The sequence below is a fragment of the Eulemur rufifrons genome, chromosome 7, assembly GCF_041146395.1.
Source record: "Eulemur rufifrons isolate Redbay chromosome 7, OSU_ERuf_1, whole genome shotgun sequence".
Taxonomy (NCBI): Eukaryota; Metazoa; Chordata; class Mammalia; order Primates; family Lemuridae; genus Eulemur; species Eulemur rufifrons.
This window is the reverse complement of record NC_090989.1, coordinates 106,640,740-106,665,873: the sequence shown is the minus strand read 5'-3', so window position 1 is coordinate 106,665,873 and position 25,134 is coordinate 106,640,740. Positions and strand designations below refer to the sequence as shown.

Genomic DNA, 25,134 nt, shown 5'->3' with positions numbered 1-25,134 from the left:
ACTTGTCCCATAATCTCACTTATCTAAAAGGGATACAAAAATTATAGGGAGTATTATAGTTTTTTGGGGCTACTATAACAAAATACCTAGACTAGGTAATTTATAAGCAATAGAATTTTATTGATCACAGTTCTGGAGACGGGGAAATCAAAGTTCAAGGTGAGCAGATTCAGTGTCTAGTGAGAGCTAATTCTGCTTCATATATGGTGCCTTCTAGCTTCATCCTCACATGGCAGAAGGGTTAAACAGACACCCTCAAGCCTCCTTTATACAGGCAAAAATTCCATTCATGAGAGCAGAATCCTCATGACTTAATCACTTCCTGAAGAACTCACCTCTTAATACTTAACCTTGGAGGTTAGGTTTACACTTATGAAATTAGGGGGGACACAAACATTCAGACCACAGCAGAGGAGCACATGGATATTCAGTGAACAATAAATGTCTCTAACATTTCTACCTGGGTTTTTATGATCTTGGCAAGTTACATATTCTTAATCTCAATTGCTTATCTTTTAATGTGCTCTCAGAGAGGACTGCGCTGGCTTCATTAAATATGATTGAATGAGCTTGTACAACTTCCTGAACTTTCCTCAGACTCAGGTTTTCTCTGCAATATGACAATAATACTATGTTGAGAGGACTAAATAAGTTTTGATTATTTTAGTACACCACCTGGCGTGCAGAGTAAATGCTCAAAAATTGTGAGCTATCTCCATGATTATTGTATAATTTAACATAATTAGTATTACTGACTGATAATTGTAATTGTAGCAAAAGAATAAAAATAATGTACAATACATGTGACCGTGCCTGTCTTCCTAAAATCTCACAATACTTTTTAAATATTCTGCTTGTTCTTCCCTAATCTAAGATTTGTTATTTGAGACTTATACTGGGTTTCCTGTACTTTCAAATGGTCTTTTAAAAAATAATGTGCACCTAATAACTGTGCAATATATATCTCTTTATTAACTGCCTAGCAACATAATACGGCTGTTGAATTTGTTAGAACTTACAGACAATAAGTCCTGTTAGTCTTGCAGAACTCTATTGTATTTCTGCCAAGTAGAGTTATTTCTAAACTGCCTATGAAATGACAAGCTAAGCAGTGGAATTTGTATTCAGGAAGTTAGGTAATACTTTATGACCGAGTTTTAAGACTACGAAATTTTGGCATTTGAATGTTATAAAAGTGTATTTGTTGTACTGCCAAATTAGAAAGAGCAGCAGGGAAACATCATGGGGAAAAAAATGATTTTGCTTCTGCTTGTTGGAGTCCTTGCAGCATATTACATTTACACTCCTCTCCCAGATAATATTGAAGAGCCTTGGAGACTGATGTGGGTAACCACAAGTTTGAAAACAGTCAAAAATGTGGTAAGTTCAGAATTTTATCACTTCTGTGAATATTTAAGTTTAAATCAGGAGAAAATAATTACCTTCTTTATTATTTGTTAAAATCTCTACTCTCGGAAATTTTGCTTTTAAAGTTGCTTGTTGATTTTAAAAACTTTTAAAAAAATCTTCATTCTTTAATGCAAACCCCTAACAGAATGAACGTGGAGGAAGTATTCGAGTAGTCTTAATTTCAAATATTCGAAAACAAAATGTGTTGGCTAAGAAAAACAAAAAACCTTATTGTGAGTTTCGTGGCATGAATACTGCTAGAACAAAGCATGTCTGAAGTACAAACTTCAGAAAAGGTACGACTGAGCAGCACTGTGATTAGTTATATAAAATTCTATGCAATAATCTTGGATTCAGACGTTAAAAAATATGTTTACTGAAATATTTTGTAGAAATATTTCAACTGGTAAAAAGCCATGGGAAACGGGGCACATGTGATTCCCGGTTTTGGGAGGGTAAGCAACTGAGATGACAAGGCAGCTGCTTGGTTGCCCACCAGTGTCCATGCTGGCCCTCAGAGACCTGTGGTTCCTTTATGGTGAGGCTAATTACTAGAAACTGAAACCAATACTCTGGTTTCTCTTCAGATGGTATATATCTTTCACCTTTTACTAGAAAATGAAACCATACATTATTTCCTTTAAACTTCTTCATAGCAAATTGCCTCCCTCTAGCAAAAAAATTAATAATAATAACATAATAATATAAGTATTAATAATATAATAATAATTCAAGTGTGATACATGCCTTGTTTTCACTTTCTTATTAGTTATTTCATCATCTTTAGTAATTGTATTAGCATATACTGCTGGCTTTCAATATAGGTGGGTTTCGCATCCCATATATACTGCATTTTTGATCTACTAGTTTAGTTGAAAAAAATCCAAGTATAAGTGGACCTGAGCAGTTTAAACCCATGTTGTTCAAGGGTCAGCTGTATGTTGTTGTTGCACTTGGGTCAGTTTCACTGGAATGTAGCGTCAAGTCTTGTATTTTAAAAGTTATTCTTGCGGGGGAGAAGGACGGGTGGGTGGGGGGGGGAGAGGGACGGGTGGGTGGGGAGGGAGAGGACCTGGATCTGCGGAGCGCGGCGCCGCTGCCGGGAGCCGGCGGGCCCGAGAGTGACCGAGTCACGGCGGGCGCCGGCGGTGCCGCGGCGTCGGACCCGCCTCCTTGAGGAGCTCAGCCCCGGCCAGGCCCGGCCCCATTCCCGCCCCGCGCCGCCTCCCCGCCACCGCCGCCGCCGCCGCGGGAGCGCTCCCCTGCCCACCCCGCCCCCGCCGCCGCCGCCGCCGCCGCGGGAGCGCTCCCCTGCCCACCCCGCCCCCGCCGCCGCCGCGGGAGCGCTCCCCTGCCCACCCCGCCCCCGCCGCCGCCGCCGCCGCGGGAGCGCTCCCCTGCCCACCCCGCCCCCGCCGCCGCCGCCGCCGCCGCGGGAGCGCTCCCCTGCCCACCCCGCCCCCGCGGCCCAGCCCGGGAGTCGAGTAGGAGTCGGCCGGCGGGCGCGGGCAGCACCGGGACCCTGCGGGGGGGGACACTGCAGCCGGAGCCCGGGAGGGGCCGCGCCGCCACCGTCTGAACTAGGATGTCCCGAAGGAAGGTGTCAGCTGGGATGCATGTTTAAAAGGAAATTTTCGAGGTCGCAGATGTAAGTGTTTAATTTGCTACGATTACGATCTTTGTGCATCTTGTTATGAAAGTGGTGCAACAACAACAAGGCATACAACTGACCACCCAATGCAGTGCATGTTAACAAGGGTAGATTTTGATTTATACTATGGTAGGGAAGCTTTCTCTGTAGAGCAGCCACAGTCTTTTACTTGTCCATATTGTGGAAAAATGGGCTATACGGAGACATCTCTTCAAGAACATGTTACTTCTGAACATACAGAAACATCAACAGAAGTGATTTGTCCAATATGTGCAGCATTACCTGGAGGCGATCCTAATCATGTCACGGATGACTTTGCAGCTCATCTTACACTTGAACACAGAGCCCCTAGAGATTTAGATGAATCGAGTGGTGTTCCACATGTACGTAGAATGTTTCACCCTGGCCGGGGATTAGGAGGTCCTTGTGCTCGTAGATCAAACATGCACTTTACTAGCAGTTCTACTGGTGGACTTTCTTCTTCTCAGAGTTCATATTCTCCAAGCAATAGGGAAGCCATGGATCCTATAGCTGAGCTTTTATCTCAGTTATGGGGAGCGAGACGTTCTGCAGGAGGACAGCTTAATTCTGGCCCAGCATGCCCAGGCAGCACGGCAACAACTGGAGACGACACGCAACGCAAGCCGGCGCACTAACACAAGCAGCGTCACCACTACAATCACACAATCCACAGCAACAACCAACACAGCTAATACAGAAAGCAGTTAGCAACTCTCCAGAATTCCCAGTTTCTTTTAACAAGGTTGAATGATCCTAAAATGTCTTGAGACAGAGCGCCAGTCCATGGAAAGCGAGCGTGCAGACCGCAGCCTGTTTGTCCAGGAGCTCCTTCTGTCCACTTTAGTGCGCGAAGAGAGCTCGTCCTCAGACGAGGATGAACGGAGGGGAGATGGCAGATTTTGGTGCTATGGGCTATGTAGATATTATGCCTTTAGATGTTGCTTTAGAAAACCTAAATTTAAAAGAGAGTAATAAAGGAAATGAGCCTCCACCACCTCCTCTTTGATGACATCCCAATTCGCAGACAATGTCCTCTGTGCTGTATTTGCCAATGAAAGTGGACAACAACTATCTTGGGTTTGTTTGGTGATTGTAATTTCAAGTCTGTCACTCTTGTTACATTGTGTACATTCAAAAGGAAGAGAGAAAATATATATGATAAGCATTTCCACTTAACTAATTTTTACTTCTAGCAGGTAAATGTAGGTAGCAGTGCAGGGGTGATCTCTGCTTCCTGTACCTTGACATACAAAAGGCTCTCCTAATACTCTACATTCAAACTGAAGAGGAAAATTGAAATCTCTAATGAAGCTGCTGTGTGTATTTATGAATATTAATGAATAAAAACTGCTTGGATGGTTTACCTTAAAAAAATAAAAGTTATTCTTGAATTATATACAAAATATTTGTTTATTTATTTATTTATTTTTATTTTGTTTTTATTTTTCATACTCTGAGCACAGCCTGGACAAAATATTTATTTTGGCTCATTGTTTTATTTTGAAATATTGTGTGGTATGTTTTATCTTCTTTATAGCCACTTTTTTCTAGTTTGTTTTCTTCATGTGTTAGAGATTGTTATTATTTTTCATATAATATATAGTACCTGGCATGAATGTTATGTATACCACTTTTGTATTATTCACATTTTAATAAGATGGCTTTTCTTGAAAAGACTATACAAGAATTTTCTGGGGAATAGAGGTAGGGCCAAGATATTTTTTTCTTTAGTTTTTGCACTCAAGGATTCCTATTGCTACAATGTATATATATAAATTTATATATAATGTTTATATATTTATACATAATATTTATAAATATTAAAATACACTAGATATAAAATTTATATTTATATATTGCTATAATTTATATATACAGCTAAATTATCTATCAATCCATAGCTATAGATCAATAGGTAGATATAGATATAAATATAAATATAAAACCCTCCTTTATATTTTCACCTATTTTTTCTCTCCAGCCCTCCTGAATCCCCCAGTCCATTGCTGGTTGTCGTTAGTAAAGCATACACTCACTCACTCCTTTTCAGTGTCATCCTCCACTTTAGAAGTTCATTTGTTTTGCAGTCAGTTACCTCTGGACCTTCCTGGATAATTCTGAGGGTTTTTTTTTTTTTTTTTAGCTATTTATCCCAGTAATCAAACCTTATATTTGAGTCCTGTTTGTAGGAGTCTTTAATCATGGTGAGGCACTTTCATTCTTAGTGCAAATACCTATTATCTTTTTCCAGGATCTACCACCTTTAGGGCCCTCCACCCTTCCTTTTATCATGACAGTTGTCTGTGCAGTTCTGCTGGTTTCAGTTACTTTGGTCCAATACTGCTCATACTTTGTAGTTCATGGGTTTTCTACAATTCTTAGTTTCTTGGAAGAAATAGAGTTTATCATCATGGCTTTTGTCCTGTGTGGTTTTCTGCAGAAAAAAAGGATAGATTTATAGGCACTTAAATCCCTCACTCCCTTTTGCAAAAAAGAAAAACATGTAATTCATTTGCCAAACTATATCACGTTACCATATAATCTGGCATGTTTGCCAAACCTTTATTAGAGCCATCACCCATTCATGAAGTAGCCAATTTTTCTTTCAATATTTTTCCCCCACACCTTCAAAAGGAAAAAAAAAAAACCCAACTTGCTTGAATTTATTGCCATTTGGTCCTACCTTGTGCTTTACCAGTCAATTTATCATAAGATTAAAAATGATAAGTCAAACATGAACAGATCTCTTAATCTCTTTCACCTCAATATATTCATCTAAAAACCTGGAAATATATTACTGCTTACCAGGTTTTGGTGAGAACTAAATGAGTGCATGGATGGAAAGCAAGTACCTGGAAAAGATTAAAAGCTCAATAAATATGGTAGTTGTTTATATCTTTCTCCATACAACTGCCAGTATTATCACTTAATGATGGTGATTTTACTTCCAGATGTAATCATATGAAAAATTTTTCCAGCTAAATTTTGACAATATTGAAAAAAATAAGTACTGAAAATAATGCCCCAGTGACATTTTTAGAAAAATAGAAGTTTTACAGAGATAATATATAGATATAGATGTGGACGTGGGCATAGATAGGCATGTGAATATAAATTTGGGCATGGATTAGATATAGATTTAAATAAGGTTTATAACAGTATAAATACATAGAGTACATTATATAAGTGAATATATATTATGAAGTTGTTAGTATTTACCCCTATCTCTCTTTCTCTCTGTTAGTTGATTACTTGCTACCTTTTACCATTTTCTTTGACTATAACTAACTTCTTAACTTCAGGAAAAATCTAATAACAACTACTGAATATATGTCCATATCATATTTTGGATGAAATTAGTCTGAAACAATATTAAACTAAATAATACAGAATAATAATTGGAACAGATCTTTTAATATATAAATTATAAAATTATGGAGAGATTATCATGTAGTTTAACTCAAGGATTATATTTCAAATGATCACAATTTTTAAAATTTTAGTAATTTCTTTAATCATTATATTTAATCATACCTATATATCATATACATATCATTTATTTTGTTGTTAGCTAGTTATGACATATTAAGCTGCTGTGAATACTCCTGTAAAGATAGAATGAACAGCTGTGTTCTGAAAACAGCTCCCCACAATGGAGCCTCAACAGAGCTTTCCAGGATAATTTCGACCATATAGCCCAAGAAAGTTAGCTTCCAAATAAAATGGTTTTTGCAAACACCTGTGAAATTCCTTGCCTTCATTCAAGCCTTTGATCAAATTGCTCGTCTTTTTCTCTGAATCTAAAAATTTTAAACACTCACAATTTTTCAGAGCCAACATATTAAGATCAAATAGAGTATTCATCAGAAATGTTCTCCATGTTGGTCAGTTAGAACTGATCTTACTCCTCTTCCCACCTGAGCACCCTATTCAAAATCTTTCCTCATTCTGCCTTGTATAAGAGTTTATTTATGAGTAGAGTGGAGCTTATTCATAGAGTCTATGAAGACTGAAAATTGTATCACAAGCATCTTGAATCCATCACACCTTCTATCACTATTTTGCACATAGTGGGCATTCAGTGCATTTTGTTCAGTCATAACATATTCACCAGCATTGAAGACCCACTCTCTCCCAGAAGAAACTTACTCCTCAGGGACTCCTCTGAGGTTGACCAAAAGGGAGTCCAGGAAGAGACCCCATGGCTACCAACTCATTTCTGAGTTCTCACAGGGAACTCTGGGAAGGGGTGCATTAAGGGCCCCAGTGCTCTTAAAGGGGACTCATCAGCTTGCCAAGCCAATAAACACTCAGGTTAGAAAGAATTAACTTCAATGTATCTTTTCATTTAAAACCTCCAGGGAAATTCTGGCATCTAATCTTTCTTAAATGCATCTACTACTGAGACTGGTTGCCGCTGCTTCTGCTAGGGGAAGCTTGATGGGATTTGGGAGTTCAGGGTGTTCAGGTGTATTAGAATCAATACAAATGTTTCTAATCTAGTACTAAGAATATTATTTAAATGTGAATGTTAGGTTTTAACTTTCAGCTAAGACATTCGATAGGACTGTGAATTCACTTTGCATTGCAATTCCACAATCTGCAAGATCATTCATTGGTTCTATTTTTAGACAGAGATGGGAAAGAAAAGACATTTCTTTCAGGGAAGGTATAGTGGTATCTGCATTCCTGACTTCCTGATTTCAGATAGAAAACCCTAAGGATGTAATTTTTCTTTGTGTAACCTTTCAAGTGCAGTCACTGCTTGAACTTATTTTCTCCATAATGTTTTTATGCAATAGGTACTTGGTCTTTCAAAACTCTCCCTTAATTGGAACTATGACAGGTGTTAAACTAAATAACTAGTTTGCTATTGCATTTCATGCATAAACAGAGTCTCATTTTACACTGGCAATGAGGTCATTGCTGTCTTTAAATCTAACTAGGTCAGATACCTAATCCCAATACATATCTTAAATGTTCTTTTGTTTGAGAACTCCTTCTACACTGTATTTTATATCAATTATTGTTTTATCAGAACACAGACACTACCATTATATAAGTATCTCAATAGGATCTGATTCAGAATAGGGAATCTGAGATACACAGTCTTTAGAATGGAGGAGTGAAGGGAACTTACCAATAATTGCTGCTTCCTGTATTACTGAAGTGGTAATTCTCAGGACAAGAAGAAGCATTGAAAGCTACCTATTTGTCAATGTCCCTATGAATACCAACAGTGGCACAGAGAAAATAATTTAATCTATAATTACACTGGCGAGGAGTTCTGGGAACTGTTTTCCCTGACTTCCCTTTCAGAAACGTGGTGGGGATGATTCAGTGTTGAAAACAGATAATTTTGCTTATTCCTTTGTGCGTGTTTAATCTTCATATAATGGGGAAGAGGTTGGCCCAGCTGTTTGATCATCTAGCCCCGTAGTCTACATGTTCCTAATTTAAAATTAAACAAGTATTTTTGATCCTTGGAGTCCCAACATTACTGGTCTGTCATAGTTTGGCTCCCTTTTACCTCTTCAGGTCACTTTTCTTTCATGCATCCCTCTCTGGTCCTGACTTTATTGCGTTACTAAACTACATGAATTTCTCTGATTATAATAGAAGTTCCCCAGTGGCTATCCCTTTGGCCTAGAATGAGATTACTTCCTTTGTTTGGCCAAACTCTCTATGTACCTTTCAGTACCTTTCAGTATTCATATCAGAGTTCACTTACTATTTGGAAACTCTTCCCGAATGCTCACGTCCTGGCAACTAGTAGACTAGCCATTGTCAAAGTTCTTTATATGTATGTCTATGAGACACACAGTTATGTCGTTTTGTAACTGCTTATATATCCATTTTTCCCACTTGACTCTGAACTTCTTTAGAATAGAGAACTTGTCTTGTCTTTGGACTCAAACTATTAATATCTAGCATGAAATCTGACAAGTTGTAATCCTTGATAACTGCTTAATTTTTTTTTACCTGAGGCAATTATTGTGGGTAACACAGCTAAACCTCCAGTATTTCTAACTATGTCATTCAGATTCACCTTTGAGAATATGACACAGGACCATTAAGAACACATATGCATACTTTTATGTTCATGAATAATATTGGCACTGGATATTTGTAACCTAAGTATTTTTTTCCTGTCTGCCTTCTTTTAGGCTTGGTTTGCTGAACTCTTGGGAATCAGCCATTTCATGGACATTCTACAGTTCTTTATGAGCCTTCGGGATGTCCCCATCAGATCTGATGAAAATGTCACTGTGATGGAGACAACTTTCAATAATGTTCCTGTCCGCGTATATGTGCCAAAACGAAAGTCAGAGATACTAAGAAGGGGTTTATTTTATATCCATGGTGGTGGTTGGTGTTTGGGGGATGCTGGTATGTGTTCCTTGTTAAAAGTTTTAGTTTATTATAGAGCACACATTTTATTGAGACATTGACTCCAACATATCAAGACATATATGTCAGATAACAAAACACTTCAGCTGTCTAAAATTTATTTCTTTTAAGTTATGTTGATTTAAAGGGACTATTTTACATCTTCTTCTGAAAGAGAGAATAATCGATATCAAAAGCTGTAGCAAATCTCCGGTAAGAAGAGAAAGTGTTTAATGAACTTAGAAATTTATTATTAATTATGGATTAATGGAATGTTGCAGTAAAAACAAAAATGAAGCAGTTACACAGTGGATGAAATATGAGGTAACAGAGATGGTGATTCTAGCCTTTCAATAAGCTTAGATATAAAGGAAATGAGAAAGAAGATGCTAGATGGAAAAGAAAAACAAAGTTGAATAAGTGTATTTTATTTTTATTTCATATATTTTATGTATTTACATAGTTCTATAATATATGTAATAAAATATTTTACTATACATAATTTTATTTGATATATAATTTTAATTTTTTATTTTATTTATAAATCTATATTTCATGTTTTATAGATTTTATATTACATACATTTTATATTTATATATGGGAGGTCTATGAACATGTTTATCAGTTGAAGTTAAAATGGTGGTAAATTGAGGTGTGTTGGGGAAACACGTGGAGTGAGGGCTGGAGGAAGGGATGGGGGGTCATCTCACCTAGAGAATATGGAAGGGAATTGGATTCAATCCAGAGGGGAAGGATTGGCAACACGTGGGAGGAAGAGCACATCTTTACCTGTGACAGAAGGATAAGAGGTATTGGTGGGTATTGATATAGCCTGGAAATGTAAGTTGGAGCAGTAACTAATGTGATTCTGTCTATCATTTTCTATAAATTCAGACAGTAAAATCATCAGCTGACAATGCAGTGATGTTTCTAACACAAAATCTGACTATGATACACCACAGTTTTCACAAGTCTCTGCACCCAAAGTACTTCTTTAAAAACTTTTCCATCAAAGTATCCTTGAAGAATAGGAATGTTTATTAAGGAAAAGAACTAAACAAGAATAGGCCCTGAAACAAAATAGCATTTGCCTGATGCATCCTATTTCAATATTAAAGAGAAATGTAAAAATTTATATTCTAATCCAAAATATAAGCATTTATATAATAAAGATTTAATAGAAGTTTAAGACTTTGTGTATATTTGACATTTTAAGAATATTCAGCACTTGATTTTGGAAATATCACAAGATAACATCTATCACTCTTTTCATGGCCCCCAAGATATGGTCTTTGTGAGAACCTAATATCCTGACACTTTCCCTTTAGCATTTTGTGATCTCTCCATACACTTATTACTGCCAAATTCTATTTTATCTTTTAAAAATTTTCTTATTTGCAAAAGGGAGCACTTGCCCAAGAGCAATGGCAAACATATATGGCCCATTCCCAGTTTATACATGTGCCAAACAAAACAAAACAGAAAATACATTCCTTTTTGTCTACCTGGAAAATATGAATACATAAATCAAGTCTCAGCTTTCCCTACCTCCTCTTTTCTCTTCTCTCTCTACAATTTCCAAAGAGCTCTTTTTGTATCCTTCCATTAAGGCAACTATTATTTTTCATTATTCCTTTTGGTTTATATGCCTGCCCCTCTCTACCCCTACCTATAGCGCACTGTGATGTCCTCAGAGTCAGGGAGTTAACATTTATGAATCTGTACTTTTAACACCCAACACCTGCTAAATGAAGGAAGCAGAGATTAATCTTGAGGAGAATAAAATTGGTTTAAATTATCCAGTGTAAATATACAGGCAAGGACAAGAAAGCTGGCAATGCACATGTAAAAGGATCACTGAGCAGAATTCATGTTCTATAGCTATGATGAAATATTAGACATATTATTAATAGAAATATTTTCTGGAGAACATATGAATGAGGAACAAGGTGTATTAGCAGGCTTTCTACTGGAAGAAACACCCATCAATTCATTTGCCAGTCTCTAATTTTATTTTATTTTGTTTCAGCTTTTTTTAATTATGACTTTCTGTCAAGACGGACAGCTGATAGACTTGATGCTGTTGTCATATCAGCCAAGTAAGATCACTGTTGGTTTCTTTAGTTTTTGGCAAGGCGCCTTATATAAGGTGCTCTCAGCTTTTTTGGTCATTCCTTGGTTATACTAAGAGAGTTCCAAGTGAAATTGAGAAGGTGAGCATAGGGAAAGTGAACTTGAGCATGAAAAGAACAGAGTCAGAGAGAAAACAGTAAGTTAGATCAAATAGGAATCAAAAACAGGAAGTTTAGAAATAATTAGAATAAAATTAGACTATTGCATTTCATGGGCAAATTACCTCTGCTGGATTTCTAGCCTAGCTCTCATTAGCAGAGGAAATCAGAATAAGGGCTTCTGAATCAAAGAAGCCACTTGAAATCTTGGTTCTAAATCAATTCTATGACCTTGTGCAAGTTGAATACTATCTCCTTAGCTCTGTTTCCTCACATGTAAACTGAGAATCATAAGATATTTTCTACGTAATAGGGTTGTTTTGAGGATTAGGTGATAAAGTGCTTTTAAAGTATGACTTAACCCTTCATTAAAAGGAATTAGTCACCAAATCACACACAGGAACAGGCAAAATCTATTCACAAAAAGCATTGTAGGTCAATAATTACTAGAAAATAACCCCAAAGGGAATGAGCAGAAAAATGAAGAAGGTATGAAAAAACATAGTTTCATGGCATAGTGACCACATGCCAACTTGGTCATTATATTAAGTTAGAATAGAATAATTGCTAAGATTTGCTTGCCTTTTATTGGTTACCACCAAAGTGTAATGATTATAAACAACTAGCATTCTGGGAGAAATTACCTAGTAGAACTTAACACCTGTAGTTTTTTCTTAAGCCTAATCCAAGTTTTTATTCAAGCCTTGTAAAAATGACATTTATAAAAGTTTTCAAATCAAGCATCATCATAAGGATGGAATCTCTCTTTGGATTTATAATGACCCCAAAATCAGGTTTGCTAGAAAAAAATTTTTCTTTTGATTTTAGAGTTAGAACAAGCACACACAAATTTTTTTAGATTGAAAATAATTGACTTAAAAATTGTTATTCTGCCCACAGCTACAGACTAGCACCTAAATATCATTTTCCAAGCCAATTTGAAGATGTATATAATGCATTAAGGTGGTTCTTACACCAAGATGTTCTTGAAAAATATGGCATAGATCCTGAAAGAATTGGTGTTTCGGGAGACAGTGCCGGTGGAAATTTGGCTGCAGCAGTGGCTCAACAGGTATGATGCTTAGATTTATTTTATTTTCTAAAATGTCCTACATTTAAATATCTTTATTTCAGACATTAAAATATCAATAGAAGTATGTTATATTAATATATTAAATATTAGGATACATAGAGATTAACATTAGAGAAAATTTATCTATCTAGTCATTTTATTCCTATCTCATGTCAGGTTTCTTTACTTTTTTTAATAAAATGATAAAATATTCTTTCTAGATTGTCAGTTTAAACATGATTATTATGGCCAGTTAAGCATCATACTGTTTTGTTATATTAGGGAATGCACATATAAGATCAATCAGTGACACCAATCACCATAACTAGAGAATCAGATGATTCCAGTATTTTTCAGTGGAGTATGCTAAAACTTGCACAAAGAACCAGAATAATCAAATTGCTCTCAGAAAAAAAAATGTTAGCAAGTTCAAATATACTATTTACTTGCAGAGGAAATCACAATTTCCAGATATTAATTATGCATACTAGTTATATGACATTTAGCTAATGCTATACACCTATTAGCTAGCAATTTAAAGTATTACATAATTATAATTAGCCTACTAGATTATGGGTAAAATTGTTTTTGATACTGGTTTTCTGACTTAAGAAACAAAACAGACATTGATGTTTTAGAACCAATGTTCCTACAGGAAAAAAAATTATATAGGCTTTGCAAATTAATGTCTACAATTTAATAACTGACTTTAATCACAAATATTTCCCATAAATTTATTGTGTATTAAAATATTGCTATTGTTTATGTTGATTCTGTTATTTATTTTTATACACTTTGTTAAATGTATGAATTTTAACTATTGACGTATTTAAGATAAACTTCTCATGATTTCTTGCCAAAGGAACAATACACATCCTGTGATTTATTCTAATATGCTGTAGAACAGACACATGCAACTTCCCCCAGATTAAATTTTACACTGCCGATTCATTGTTATTCTGAGAGGCATCCTGATGCAGTATAAACAACCCATCAGGAGACATGGATTTTTGGAGCTAAAGCAATGTCCCACTGTGGCCCTTGGACAAGTCATTTAATCTCTTCAAATATCAATTTCTTTTTACTGTGTTGCATAAGTCTCTCCTCTTATGTAATTCAGGCTTCTATAATGGTAAATCAGTTAATTCTGAGCCATAATTATTAAAAATATGGATAAAACAACTTTTAATAGTCTATAAAGCTTCACAGACTTAGATATAGATAAGAAAATATGATACAGAAAATCTTCTAGGGCAAAAATTTTAAGAAGACAGTTAAAAAAAAAAAAAAAACCACTAAAAATAATCCTAGCACTCAACATCCTCTATGACCTAAAGGCATACACTGATCAAAAGGAAACAAACCATGATAACTTTGGAAGCTTCTCAGGGTTAAAGAGTTAAAGTCAAATTCAAGGGCTCTTCAGACCTGAAGACCCTCATAAACCACTCCTCACTTTAAGTGAGGCCCTGAAGAGATATGGTCTCAGGGACATGGTGCAGCTGATCTTAAAAAAACTTCACATCCCCTTAAAGCCTTATATGACATAATCTGGATGGTTGGAGGAACCTTAGGACTTGAATTTAAATTAAGTTGGTATGGGTGTTTAATATTCCTGTGTGTTTGACTAAAATGCATAAAAATCCTCTCTGGAGAAATATGGTATCATCATAGAATTTAAATTATTTCTGAAAATACTTTTTGAAATTTAATGTACGAAACACTGCAAAATATACCTAGGCAAACAAGTAAACAAGAAACCACAAAGAAAAGCAAGCTAAATCAACAGATAATAAAAAATGCTCCACAAAGTTCAGATATTAGAGCTATCAGCCACAGAACATAAAGCAACTATCCTACTTTTTTCAATGAATTCACAACCAATATTACAAACTTCAGCAAAAACTGGAGTTTTGAAAAACCAACAAAAATTTTAAAACTAAAAAATAAAATGATCAAAATTAAAACTTTAACAAATGGCTTAAGTGATTTTACACACTGAAAAGATGACTTATAAGTTGAAAGATGAGAAAGATGGCTCATATCAACCCATATATAACCATGCAAAATAAAGCATGAAGATCTAAAAAGATAAAAAATATAGTAGATACAGTCTGAAAATCCAATAATGTTTTAACTATTACACCAAAGACAGAGGAGAGAGAATGCAGGAAAGAAATATTTAAAAATATAACAATAGAGCATTTTGCAGAACTGATGAAAGATATCAAACTACAGATAAAAGGAGCCCATGAAACTTAAACATCATTTTTGAAAAGGTTAAAAATAAGTAAATAACTGGGAAAGAAAGACACATATAAACATAGCAAAGCAAAAGTGTACACAACCAAAAAACAAAAAGAAATAGAAAAATCATAAAACAGAAACAAAGAGTACCTTTACAAAAGCATCAGTTATTCTGATAATTTACTTCTGAATAGCAACAATGCAACTTCTAAGCCAGTAAAATAATGCTATCAAAGTACAGAACAAAAATGACTTCTAACCTAATTTTATGCCCCACAAAAATAGATGTGGATAAATTTTAATGAACTTGGATAGTAAAAAATAAAATATACAAAATTAAAATATAATAAAAAGGAGCTATAAGTTGAGAGGAGTGGAAATGATAGATTTTAAGTGTTATAAACTCTTTTTATTTTCCAAAAAGAGATAAAATATTAGAGCTGACCTTTGATAAGTTCATTTGCCTCTGAGAAGTTAAGAATGCATGTTGTAACTCTTACAGTATTTAAAGTATAGAAAAAGTGTATAACTTCTAACCTATTATAGAAAAAATAGAATAATTGAAAGGTCAACAACTCTGAAATAAGGCAAATATAGAGAAAAAGGAGGAAGAGGATGAATAAAATAAGGTGGTACATTGAAACCAAACATTTTAGCAATTATATTAAATAATAGCAATCTAAATGATCTGCTTGTAAAACTAACATTATCAGAGTCACTGAAGAAACAATTTCTGATCATATGTAGTTTATAAATGGCATATTAAAAACATAAGTAAATAGAAAATTGGAAAGTAAATGAGAGAAAAATGCATACCCTGAAATGTCATCTAAAAGTATTGCTAGCTTAAAAAAGGCATATCATTACAGAAAAGGTTTAAATTATCAAGAAAATATAATAACTCTAAATCTGTGTAGATTTAATCATATAGCCTTAAAGTAAATGAAGAAAGTATTAAGAGAATTACAAGGCAAGAGATTTAAAAATACCTCTTTCTGAAATTAAAGAGAAAAGCAGACAGAAATAATAGGAAGATGAGAGACTACAGGAATAGCAACCAATACACTTAATGTAAAAGATGTATAAAGAACAGAATAAGCAAGGACACAATGACATCTTTTAGATGTTCTTCACATTTAGACTGAAATTTTATAGGAAATTGGACATCCTTAAAAGCATATATTAGAAAATAAGAAAGGCTGAAAATATGTATCTGACTCAAAGAATTTTTTAAAAAGAACAGAATAAATTTCTAAAAATACAAGTAAGCTAATAATGATAAAATCAGAAATTATTACTAACAAGCTTACAGTACATATCAACAAAAAGCAAAAACTTAATGCTTTGAAAGGACTAATACAATTTAAAAATCTCTAGAAAAACAAATGAGTAAAAACAGAAATTAGGTACAAATAATTAATGATAGGATTAAGAAAGGAGCAGCACTGTAGATCCTTCAGAAATGAAAAAGAATTAGCCTTTAATATATTAAGAATGCACATTGCAATTCTTGAAAGAGGTAGTTTGAAAAGCTTTTAAATTAAAGCAAAATTGAACAACCTTTAAAATAAATGAACAAATTCCAAGAAAGATATAACTTGCCAAACAGACATTAACAAGAAATGAAACTCTGAGCCATTTTATAACCATTAAACAAACTAAATAAATATAGGTTGAGTATCCCTAATCTAAAAATTTTTAATTCAAAATGCTTCAAAATCTGAAACTTTTTGAGTGCTGACATGACACTCAAAGGATTTTTGGATTAGGGATGCTAAACTGGTAAGTATAATGCAAATATTCCAAAATCCAGAAAGATTTGAAATAATCTGAAATCTGAAACACTTCTGGTCCCAAGCATTTTGGGTAAGGATGCTCAACCTATAATAAAGTATAGTACCAGTAAGAAACGTCATTGGCACAATATATTAAACATTCACAAATAAAATAATTCTAAATAAACACAAACATATATGTCTGAGAATATGAAAATAGGGTATATTCCCTGATTTATTTTCAGAGAAGCATAATCTTTATGACCATTCTGGCAAGAGCAGTTTCAGGAGTATTAACAGTGGGCCAATCACACTCATAAAACTAAGATGTTATCAACACGTACAAAATATTAGAAAACATATACATATAAACTCGATCCATATATACCATGACCAAGGTGTTAATAATGCAAAGAAATTATATTTTATAAAATCAGTTAATTTCCCCTAGGAAATTAAAGAAGCAAAGTCATGTATCATCTCACTAAATGCGGAAAAAGGATTTAGGAAAATTCACAATAACAATTTCTGGTTAACTAGAAATAGGTGGAACTTCCTTTACTAGATAAACTACATGGATTAAGGATATGCACAAGTGACATAATTCTAAAGAAACCTACAATATTGAATATCATAAAATGAAAGATAGTGATAACTGGGAGGGAAGAAATATGTGTGATCAATCCAGAGCACAAGGTGAACTCCCTGAATCTTAAATATACTTGTTATATTTTACATTTCAGATTTATGAAGTTATGTGCTTGATTTTATGAGTATTTTATTTAATGATAAAAGACAGTTTAAAAAAAATCTGCAGGTTCAATGATTTTAGTTACCTGTAAAGTTTAATTTATTAGTCAAATATAAAATTTTTTCTTAACTCTATCTAAAATCAGCCACCTATTCCCTACTTATTTAATTATTACCACACCTCTACTAACGTAAACAGCATTCTTCATACTAGGTGTTGAACTAAATTGAATGTGGCAATCTTACCTGAGACATAACACTGAACTGATTATTTAAACAGATAAATTATTTTTACACAAAACTATCTAACTAACTCTAATTATTAATATTAATTTTGTTCTAAATGCAATAAAATAAACACTGCAGCCATTTGCTTTTGCTGATACACGTATATATTTTATTTTATTTTTTGGAAAATGCCATATTTATGCCAAAGGAAAGAATGTCAGAGTGCTGTGGTTTTCAACACTATGTAGAAAATGCTGTTGCAAGTTTTCAAAATTAGACTTCCAATTTGCCCCTTATACTTTACTCTGAGAAGCATCAGAATGTATTTGGCTCTAATAATTACTATTTATGACCTATACCAGTGGATCTCAAATTTTAGCATGTATCAGAATACCCTGAAGTATTTTTTCAAACTCATAATTGCTGATCTCTACCCCCTGATTTAGTTAGTCTTGGCTAGAGTGTAAGAATTTATATTTCTAATGAATTCCCAGGTAATGTCACTGTTCGGAGACTGTACTTTGAGAACCTCATCTATGGGACACATGGGCCATTCTAACTTGTAGGATGAACTAAACATACATAAAAACACCTGGCAAACTGTAATGCTCTGTGTTACTAATTCACAAATACTTTTAGTCATATACCCTATTAATAGGAAACTTTTAGTATACCCTGAAAATATGCATATTGATTTATAGATAATATTTGTCTTAATAAACTAATGTATGTTGAATATTTAAAACACAAAAAATTAAAATGAATTAGACTTTTATAATTGGAATGGAAATTCTTAGACTTTTTTGTTTAACTTTAATAAACATTCTTGTATTTTTGGCTGCCAACCCCTACATAACCCCAGAAAGAGTTATTTCCCAATTAAGAGACCACTGCCCTATGGAAATTGAAGACATAATTACATAGATGACTATAGCACAAAGTAAAAGAACAGACTTGAAATACCATTTAAAAAAAAAATGAATCTGACCCACATCTTTTCACAGAGGGGCTCTAAGGCCTACCCAGGATTTTTTTGTTTGTTGTCAGAGCCACATTAGAATTCCTAGTTATTTTATCCTTCCCTTAAATGTTCATGCTTGTTAATATAATAATATATGTGTACAAATTTTTTACTTTCAAAAAAAGATTAGATTCCTGTGGTGGCCATTTTTTATTTTAGAAGTGGAGATTTTGCTTTTTAATCACATATGGCCCCTTTCCCCACTCATGGGGAAAATAGTGCAAACCATTTTGCTTACATTGACAGTATTAATAGACTCCTATAATATTGAGAACTGGAAAGTTCCTTGAGATATATTTTTGTTGTTTCTGATTATCTTTTTGAGATTCTGAATATATTGTTTTTAAGTGAAAATATATGGCTTTAAATAAAAATTACTCATTTAAGCAACTTAATTTAAATTGTTTTTCAGCTCACAGAGGACCCAGATGTCAAGATCAAACTTAAAATCCAATCTTTAATATACCCTGCCCTTCAGACTCTTGATATGGATTTACCATCATATAGGGAATATCCACACTTTTCACTTCTACCCAAACCACTTATGGTCAGGTTCTGGAGTGAATACTTTACCACAGATAGATCACTTGAAAAAGCCATGCTCTTCAATCAACACATACCAGTGGAATCAAGCCATCTGTTCAAGTTTGTTAATTGGAGTTCCTTGCTCCCTGAGAAGTTCAGAAAAGGACATGTTTATAATAGCCCAACTCTTGGTAGTTCCAAGCTAGCTAAAAAATATCCAGGGTTCCTAGATGTGAGGGCAGCCCCGCTGTTGGCTGATGACAACAAGTTGCATGGTTTACCCGTGACCTATGTCATCACTTGTCAATATGATGTTTTAAGAGATGATGGAGTCATGTATGTCACCCGACTTCGGAATGCTGGAGTTCAAGTGACCCATAACCACATTGAGGATGGATACCATGGAGCACTTTCCTATAAGGAATTTAAAATTGCGTATAGAATAGAAAATCACTATATGAGTTGGCTACATGAAAATCTATAGTGCAAATCTAAGCAATGGTTTATTAAAAATATATAAGCCTCAGAACAGAAAACAAATTAGTGAAAATTAAAGGGTTAGTGTTTAAATTGATTTTTATCATCTGTGACCTTCCTAAGGTACCCAGCCATACTGGCATTTTTTTGATAGCTAACAAATTCTTCCCCATTTTATTCCTTATTTTAAGTGTTATTCACTCACTTCTGTGAAAATAGCTTCCTATTTTTTCTGATACTGTTCCTACTTCTTATATGTCTAATTTACAGTCCTAGTTTTTTCATTGCCTAAGAGTATTACAGTTGAGAAGAAAGTTTTAAACAAACATATCTGGTTTGTGAAATGCCAGAGTTTTAGTCAGCTTGGATTTAGAGCATTGAAATATGTCCGTATAGGAACTGGTATGAATTATGTGCCAACTCTAAAAAATTTTGCCTAAATGGAGAAACATATCATGCTCATGGATGGGTAGAATCAACATTTTTAAAAAGTCCATACTATCCACAGTGATTTACAGAATCAATGCAATTCCCATCAAAATACCAATGGCATATTTCACAGATCTAGAAAAAAATAATTCTATGCTTCATTTGGAACCAGAAAAGAGGCCAAATAGCCAAAGCAATCCTAAGCAAAAAGAACAAATCCGGAGGGATCACATTACCAGACTTCAAACCGTACTACAAGACTATAGTAACCAAAACAGCATGGTATTGATACACAAATAGAGACATAGATCAATGGAACAGAATAGAGTACACAGATATAAAACCACCTACCTATAGCCAACTGACCCTTGACAAAGCAGACAACAATGTACACTGGGTAAAAAAATCTCTATTCAGTAAATGGTCCTGGGAAAATTGGATAGCCACATACAGAATAATGACTCACAAAAATTAACTGAAGATGGACAAAAGATTTAAATGTATGGCATGAAATCATAAGAATTTTCAAAGAAAATGTAGGAAAAACGCTTCTAAATATTAGTCTAGGCAAAGAATTTATGACTGAGACCCCAATGGCAATTACAGCAACACCAGAAATAAATAAATGGGACTTGATTAAATTAAAAGGCTTCTGCACAGCTAAGGAAAAAATCAACAGAGCAAATAGACAACCTACAGGATGGCAGCAAATATTCATAATCTACACATGCAATAAATGGCTAATATCCAGAATCTACAAAGAACACAAACAAATTAGCAAGAAAAAATCAAACAACCCCATTAAAAAATGGCCAAAAGACATGAACAGGAGCTTTTCAAAAGAATAAAGACAAATGGCCAATAAACATATGAAAAAATGCTCAACGTCACCAATCATTAGGGAAATCCAAATTAAAATCACAATGAGACATCACCATATTCCTGGTAGAAAGGCTTTTAATAAAGAGGCCAAAAACAACAGATGCCAGCATGGATGCAGAGAGAAAGGAATGCTTATACACTGTTGGTGGGACTGCAAATTAGTACAACCCCTATGGAAAACTGTATGGAGATTTCTCAAGAAACTAAAAGTAGACCTACAATTTGATCCAGTAATTCCACTACTGGGTATCTACCCAAAGGAAAACAAGTCATTTTATCAAAAAGACACCTGCATTCAAATGTTTATTGCAGCACAATTCACAATTACAAAGATGTGGAATCAACCCAAATGCCCGTCAATTCATGGGTAGGTTAACAAAATGTGGTATATGTATACCATGGAGTACTACTCAGCCAAAGAAAAGGCTGAATTAATGCCTTTTGGAGCAATTTGGAAGGAACTGGATATCATTATCCTAAGTTAAGTATCTCAAGAAGGAGAAACTGAGCACCACATGTACTCTTTAATAAATTGGAACTAACCAATGGGCACACAAGTGCATAGAGGGAAGTAAAAGTCATTAGAAATCAAGTGGGGGGAGGGGAGGAGAGAAAACATAATGGGCACCATGAACACAATTCAGGTGATGGGCACATTTATAGCCCTGACTTAAGCCATGTAACAAAAACATTTGTACACCCTGAATTATTTTGAAAATTTTTAAAAAATAGTGTCTTAAAATGGTGAATTTTGGGTATGTGGATATCTCAATAGAGCTTTTATTTAAAAAGTGGCATCAAAAAATGACGTGTTTACAGATAAATTTAACAAAATATGTACAAGATATATTCCCATACAAATGATAGCTATTCTGAGGAAAATTAAAAGTTTTCTAAATAAATGGAGAGAAATAACATGTTCATTGGCCTGATGACTCAAGATTATTTATATGTCAATTCTCCTATAGATTTACTGTGATCCCAATGTAGATCCTAGATGGCTTTAAGTTTGTTTTTTTAAAGAAAATGTTATATTTATCCTAAAACATATATGGAAATGAAAATGGATGTAAAATAGTTTTAAAAATTATTCTGGAGAACAAATCTAGAACACTTATAGTACATGATGTCAAGATTTTATATAAAGCTACTGTAATCAAGATATTTCAATGAAGATTTATTTCAATGAGGTATTTCAATAAGGATAGGCTGCTAGATAATAAAACAACAGTCCAGAAATCAATCTATACAGATAGGGCCAATTTTTTAAGACAAAGTTGCCAAAGTAGTTTAATTCCAAAAATATAGTATGTATTTTTAAATGATGCTTGAACATTTGATATCCATATAAAAATCCTTAACCCTGACTTTTACTTTATACCATACACAAAAATTAACTCAAAATGAATCATGAAATACAAAACCTAAGACTTAACACTTCTAGAAGGAAACATAAGAGAAAAATCTTTGTTAACTGTTAGGTAAAGATTTCCTAGACAAGCTATGGAATAGTAAAAAGTACTTGGCATAAAAGGAAAATAGATAAATTGGACTTTATAAAAATTCAAACTCTTTGCTTTTTGTAAGACACTTATTATTGGAAAATATACAAAAAATAAAGCAAACATTTAAAAAAAGGTTTGAATTATTTGTCACAGAGGTTTCCTCAGAGTTAACAAAAATCCATTTATTCAACAAACGTACTGAAAGGCTCTGGGTTTGGGACTAGGCATATAACCACAAAACAAGTTCTTGATGTTAAGTCTCTGTTGAGAGAGAGAAATAGAGAGGGTAATTAAAACATGTTCTTTTATAGAAACATATGTATGAGTATATGAGTGCATGAAGTAGAGTTCAGCCTGTTTTGGTATATTGCAGGCATTACAAAGAAAGGTAAAAACATCTGCTATATTCTTAGCCGTTTGTAAGCATTAAAAGTCTTGGAATCAGCAGTAGCAGCATGACATAGCTGAAAATTCTGACTGTGGGAAAGAAATTCCCCCCAACTTTTTTGTGTTCCCTGACCTACAGCTTTGGAGGCCAATACATGAATGGATCAGCCAGTCTGAACATTTCTTAGTTCACAATTTTCTCCTGCTCCCCATAGCACAACTCATGGCCCTGCTAGGGTTAGGTGTTGTGTTACAATATCAATAATTGCCCTATTTTGAATGGCTGTATGTTCATGTAGCATGATTTATGTCAGTGTTAGCCTTGTGTCTTTCTGCAGCAATAAAGATTGCTTTAGTTAAATCTCCTTGGTTCGTCAACAACTGATGATCAACTCGTTGGATAAACAGATGGCTTGAATCAAACTATTTTTTCTAGATGGGGTGGTAAGGTTAAAGGGAGTAAATGCAACCACTTTCATAATGTTTTTCTCTCCCTTACAAGACCTATCTCAATAACCACAATGATATTTTAAGTGCGTGAGTAAATTTGAGTCCTTTGGAAAGAGAGAGAGAGATTAATTAAAAAGCTGGATGAATTTGGCAAGAATGGTATACTTCTAAATCACAATCATTTTCTAAGCATTTGAGAAAAGCCTTAATAAGCTACTGGAAACATTTAAATCTTAACATTTAATTGAGCCACAGAAAATAAGATCCCATATTTTCGTTATTATCTAAATTCTGAAAGTATTCCCATGAACATTTTGGAAACTTATTCACAGATGTAAGGTTAGAAGCCCCACATTTTCCACCTTGGTGAAAGTTTGTTCAGCTATCAATAAAACTAAATACCTGAAAAGAAGTCAAGGATTTGGTTCAGCAAGAAGCTCTTATGTCAGTATTTTTCTGTTCTTGTTGCATATAGGATTTTGATGTATCATTATTTCTATTTTGTTTTTCTATTCTCTAGTAAAGATCCATATAAGGGAACATGTCCTTTTTCTAACAAGCACATTCCTCACTAACATACTTGCCCTATGCACAATGCTTCTGTGTACTCAATATTTGCTCATAGATAAGGAAGAAAACTTTTCTTATCAGTTCACTGTTAGAGGCATGACTTACTTGAAACTTACGTAGTGTGTATTATCCAAAAAAGGAGAGTGTGATCTAAGTGGACAGGGGAGAGAAAAATCAACAAAAACTTTTTCTTATCATGTGAAAGCTGCACTCTTTTAATTTATAGAATTCTACTTAGAATGGATGATTTATGCATTCTTTTCTCCATTTTTAACAGACTAATAATCTATAGTCAACGAAAAGATTTTAACTTTCATTGGTCATCATGCCTTTATATCCTACACTTTCTGCATTGTACAATCTTGGCCTTTTCTGTGCTACCACCCAATTTGCAGAAACAGTTCTTAGGGCTCATGAATTAAATTGCTACATATTTCAGGTCAGTAGTTTAGGAAGTATTATGGGATAAATTTTTTAAAATGGGGGATGGATTAAGTCAGATCCACCTCAGCATGAATCAAGATTATGCCCCTTTCTCATTATAATTATAATATTACCTACAGTGATAACTATAGCAACTATAACATTACCATTTATTGAAGACCTCCTAGATGCCAAGAACTATGCTTAATTCTTTGCATCCATTACTAGCTTGATCCAAATAACATTATTAGATATGAATTAGCATGCCTTTATTATAAATGAAATAACTGCATCAAGAATAGTCTAAAAAACTTGCCTTACATCATAAAGCCATTAATTATATGAGCTTAAATACTCATTTTTAAAACAGTAAACATAATATAGATTTATTATGGACTATTTTTTTAAACAATAAGTAATTTTATTACATGAGATTGTAAGAAAGAGGGTTTATTTAGCTTTCTTTACCATGATCTCACTCAGAGTTACATTTTCTTGATCTCTAGCACATTGCAAACTTTTGATTATACTGAAATTGGACTGGCCTCAAAGTAATGAATGCAAAAATGTTTTGTGATGGAATTTCAGCTGAAGTCTACTGACCTTAGCTTGCTTTCTTCATATTGCTTTTGAATCTATGCTTCTTCCTCTTCTTCCTTGGGATTCTGTAAATAAATATGGAGATTAGTT

General features: G+C 34.1%; 1 protein-coding gene and 1 pseudogene across 1 annotated transcript; both read left to right on the top strand.

The window, feature by feature from the left end:
• Positions 1-1,150: 1,150 nt before the first annotated feature.
• On the top strand, positions 1,151-20,289 carry AADAC (arylacetamide deacetylase). Its single transcript, XM_069475351.1, has 5 exons — positions 1,151-1,380; positions 9,250-9,472; positions 11,502-11,571; positions 12,604-12,775; positions 19,209-20,289. Exons 1-5 carry the CDS (start codon positions 1,243-1,245, stop codon positions 19,803-19,805), a joined length of 1,200 nt encoding a protein of 399 aa, XP_069331452.1. The 5' UTR covers positions 1,151-1,242; the 3' UTR covers positions 19,806-20,289.
• On the top strand, positions 2,995-4,399 carry LOC138387747 (E3 ubiquitin-protein ligase KCMF1 pseudogene; annotated as a pseudogene).
• Positions 20,290-25,134: the final 4,845 nt, after the last annotated feature.

Bases quoted from the DNA above. Each gene is read 5' to 3' on its own strand.
- AADAC (XM_069475351.1), top strand. From the start codon at position 1,243: ATGGGGAAAAAAATGATTTTGCTTCTGCTTGTTGGAGTCCTTGCAGCA. The intron at 1,381-9,249 runs GTAAGTTCAGAA...GCCTTCTTTTAG, and splicing joins TGAAAACAGTCAAAAATGTG to GCTTGGTTTGCTGAACTCTT. The intron at 12,776-19,208 runs GTATGATGCTTA...ATTGTTTTTCAG, and splicing joins CTGCAGCAGTGGCTCAACAG to CTCACAGAGGACCCAGATGT.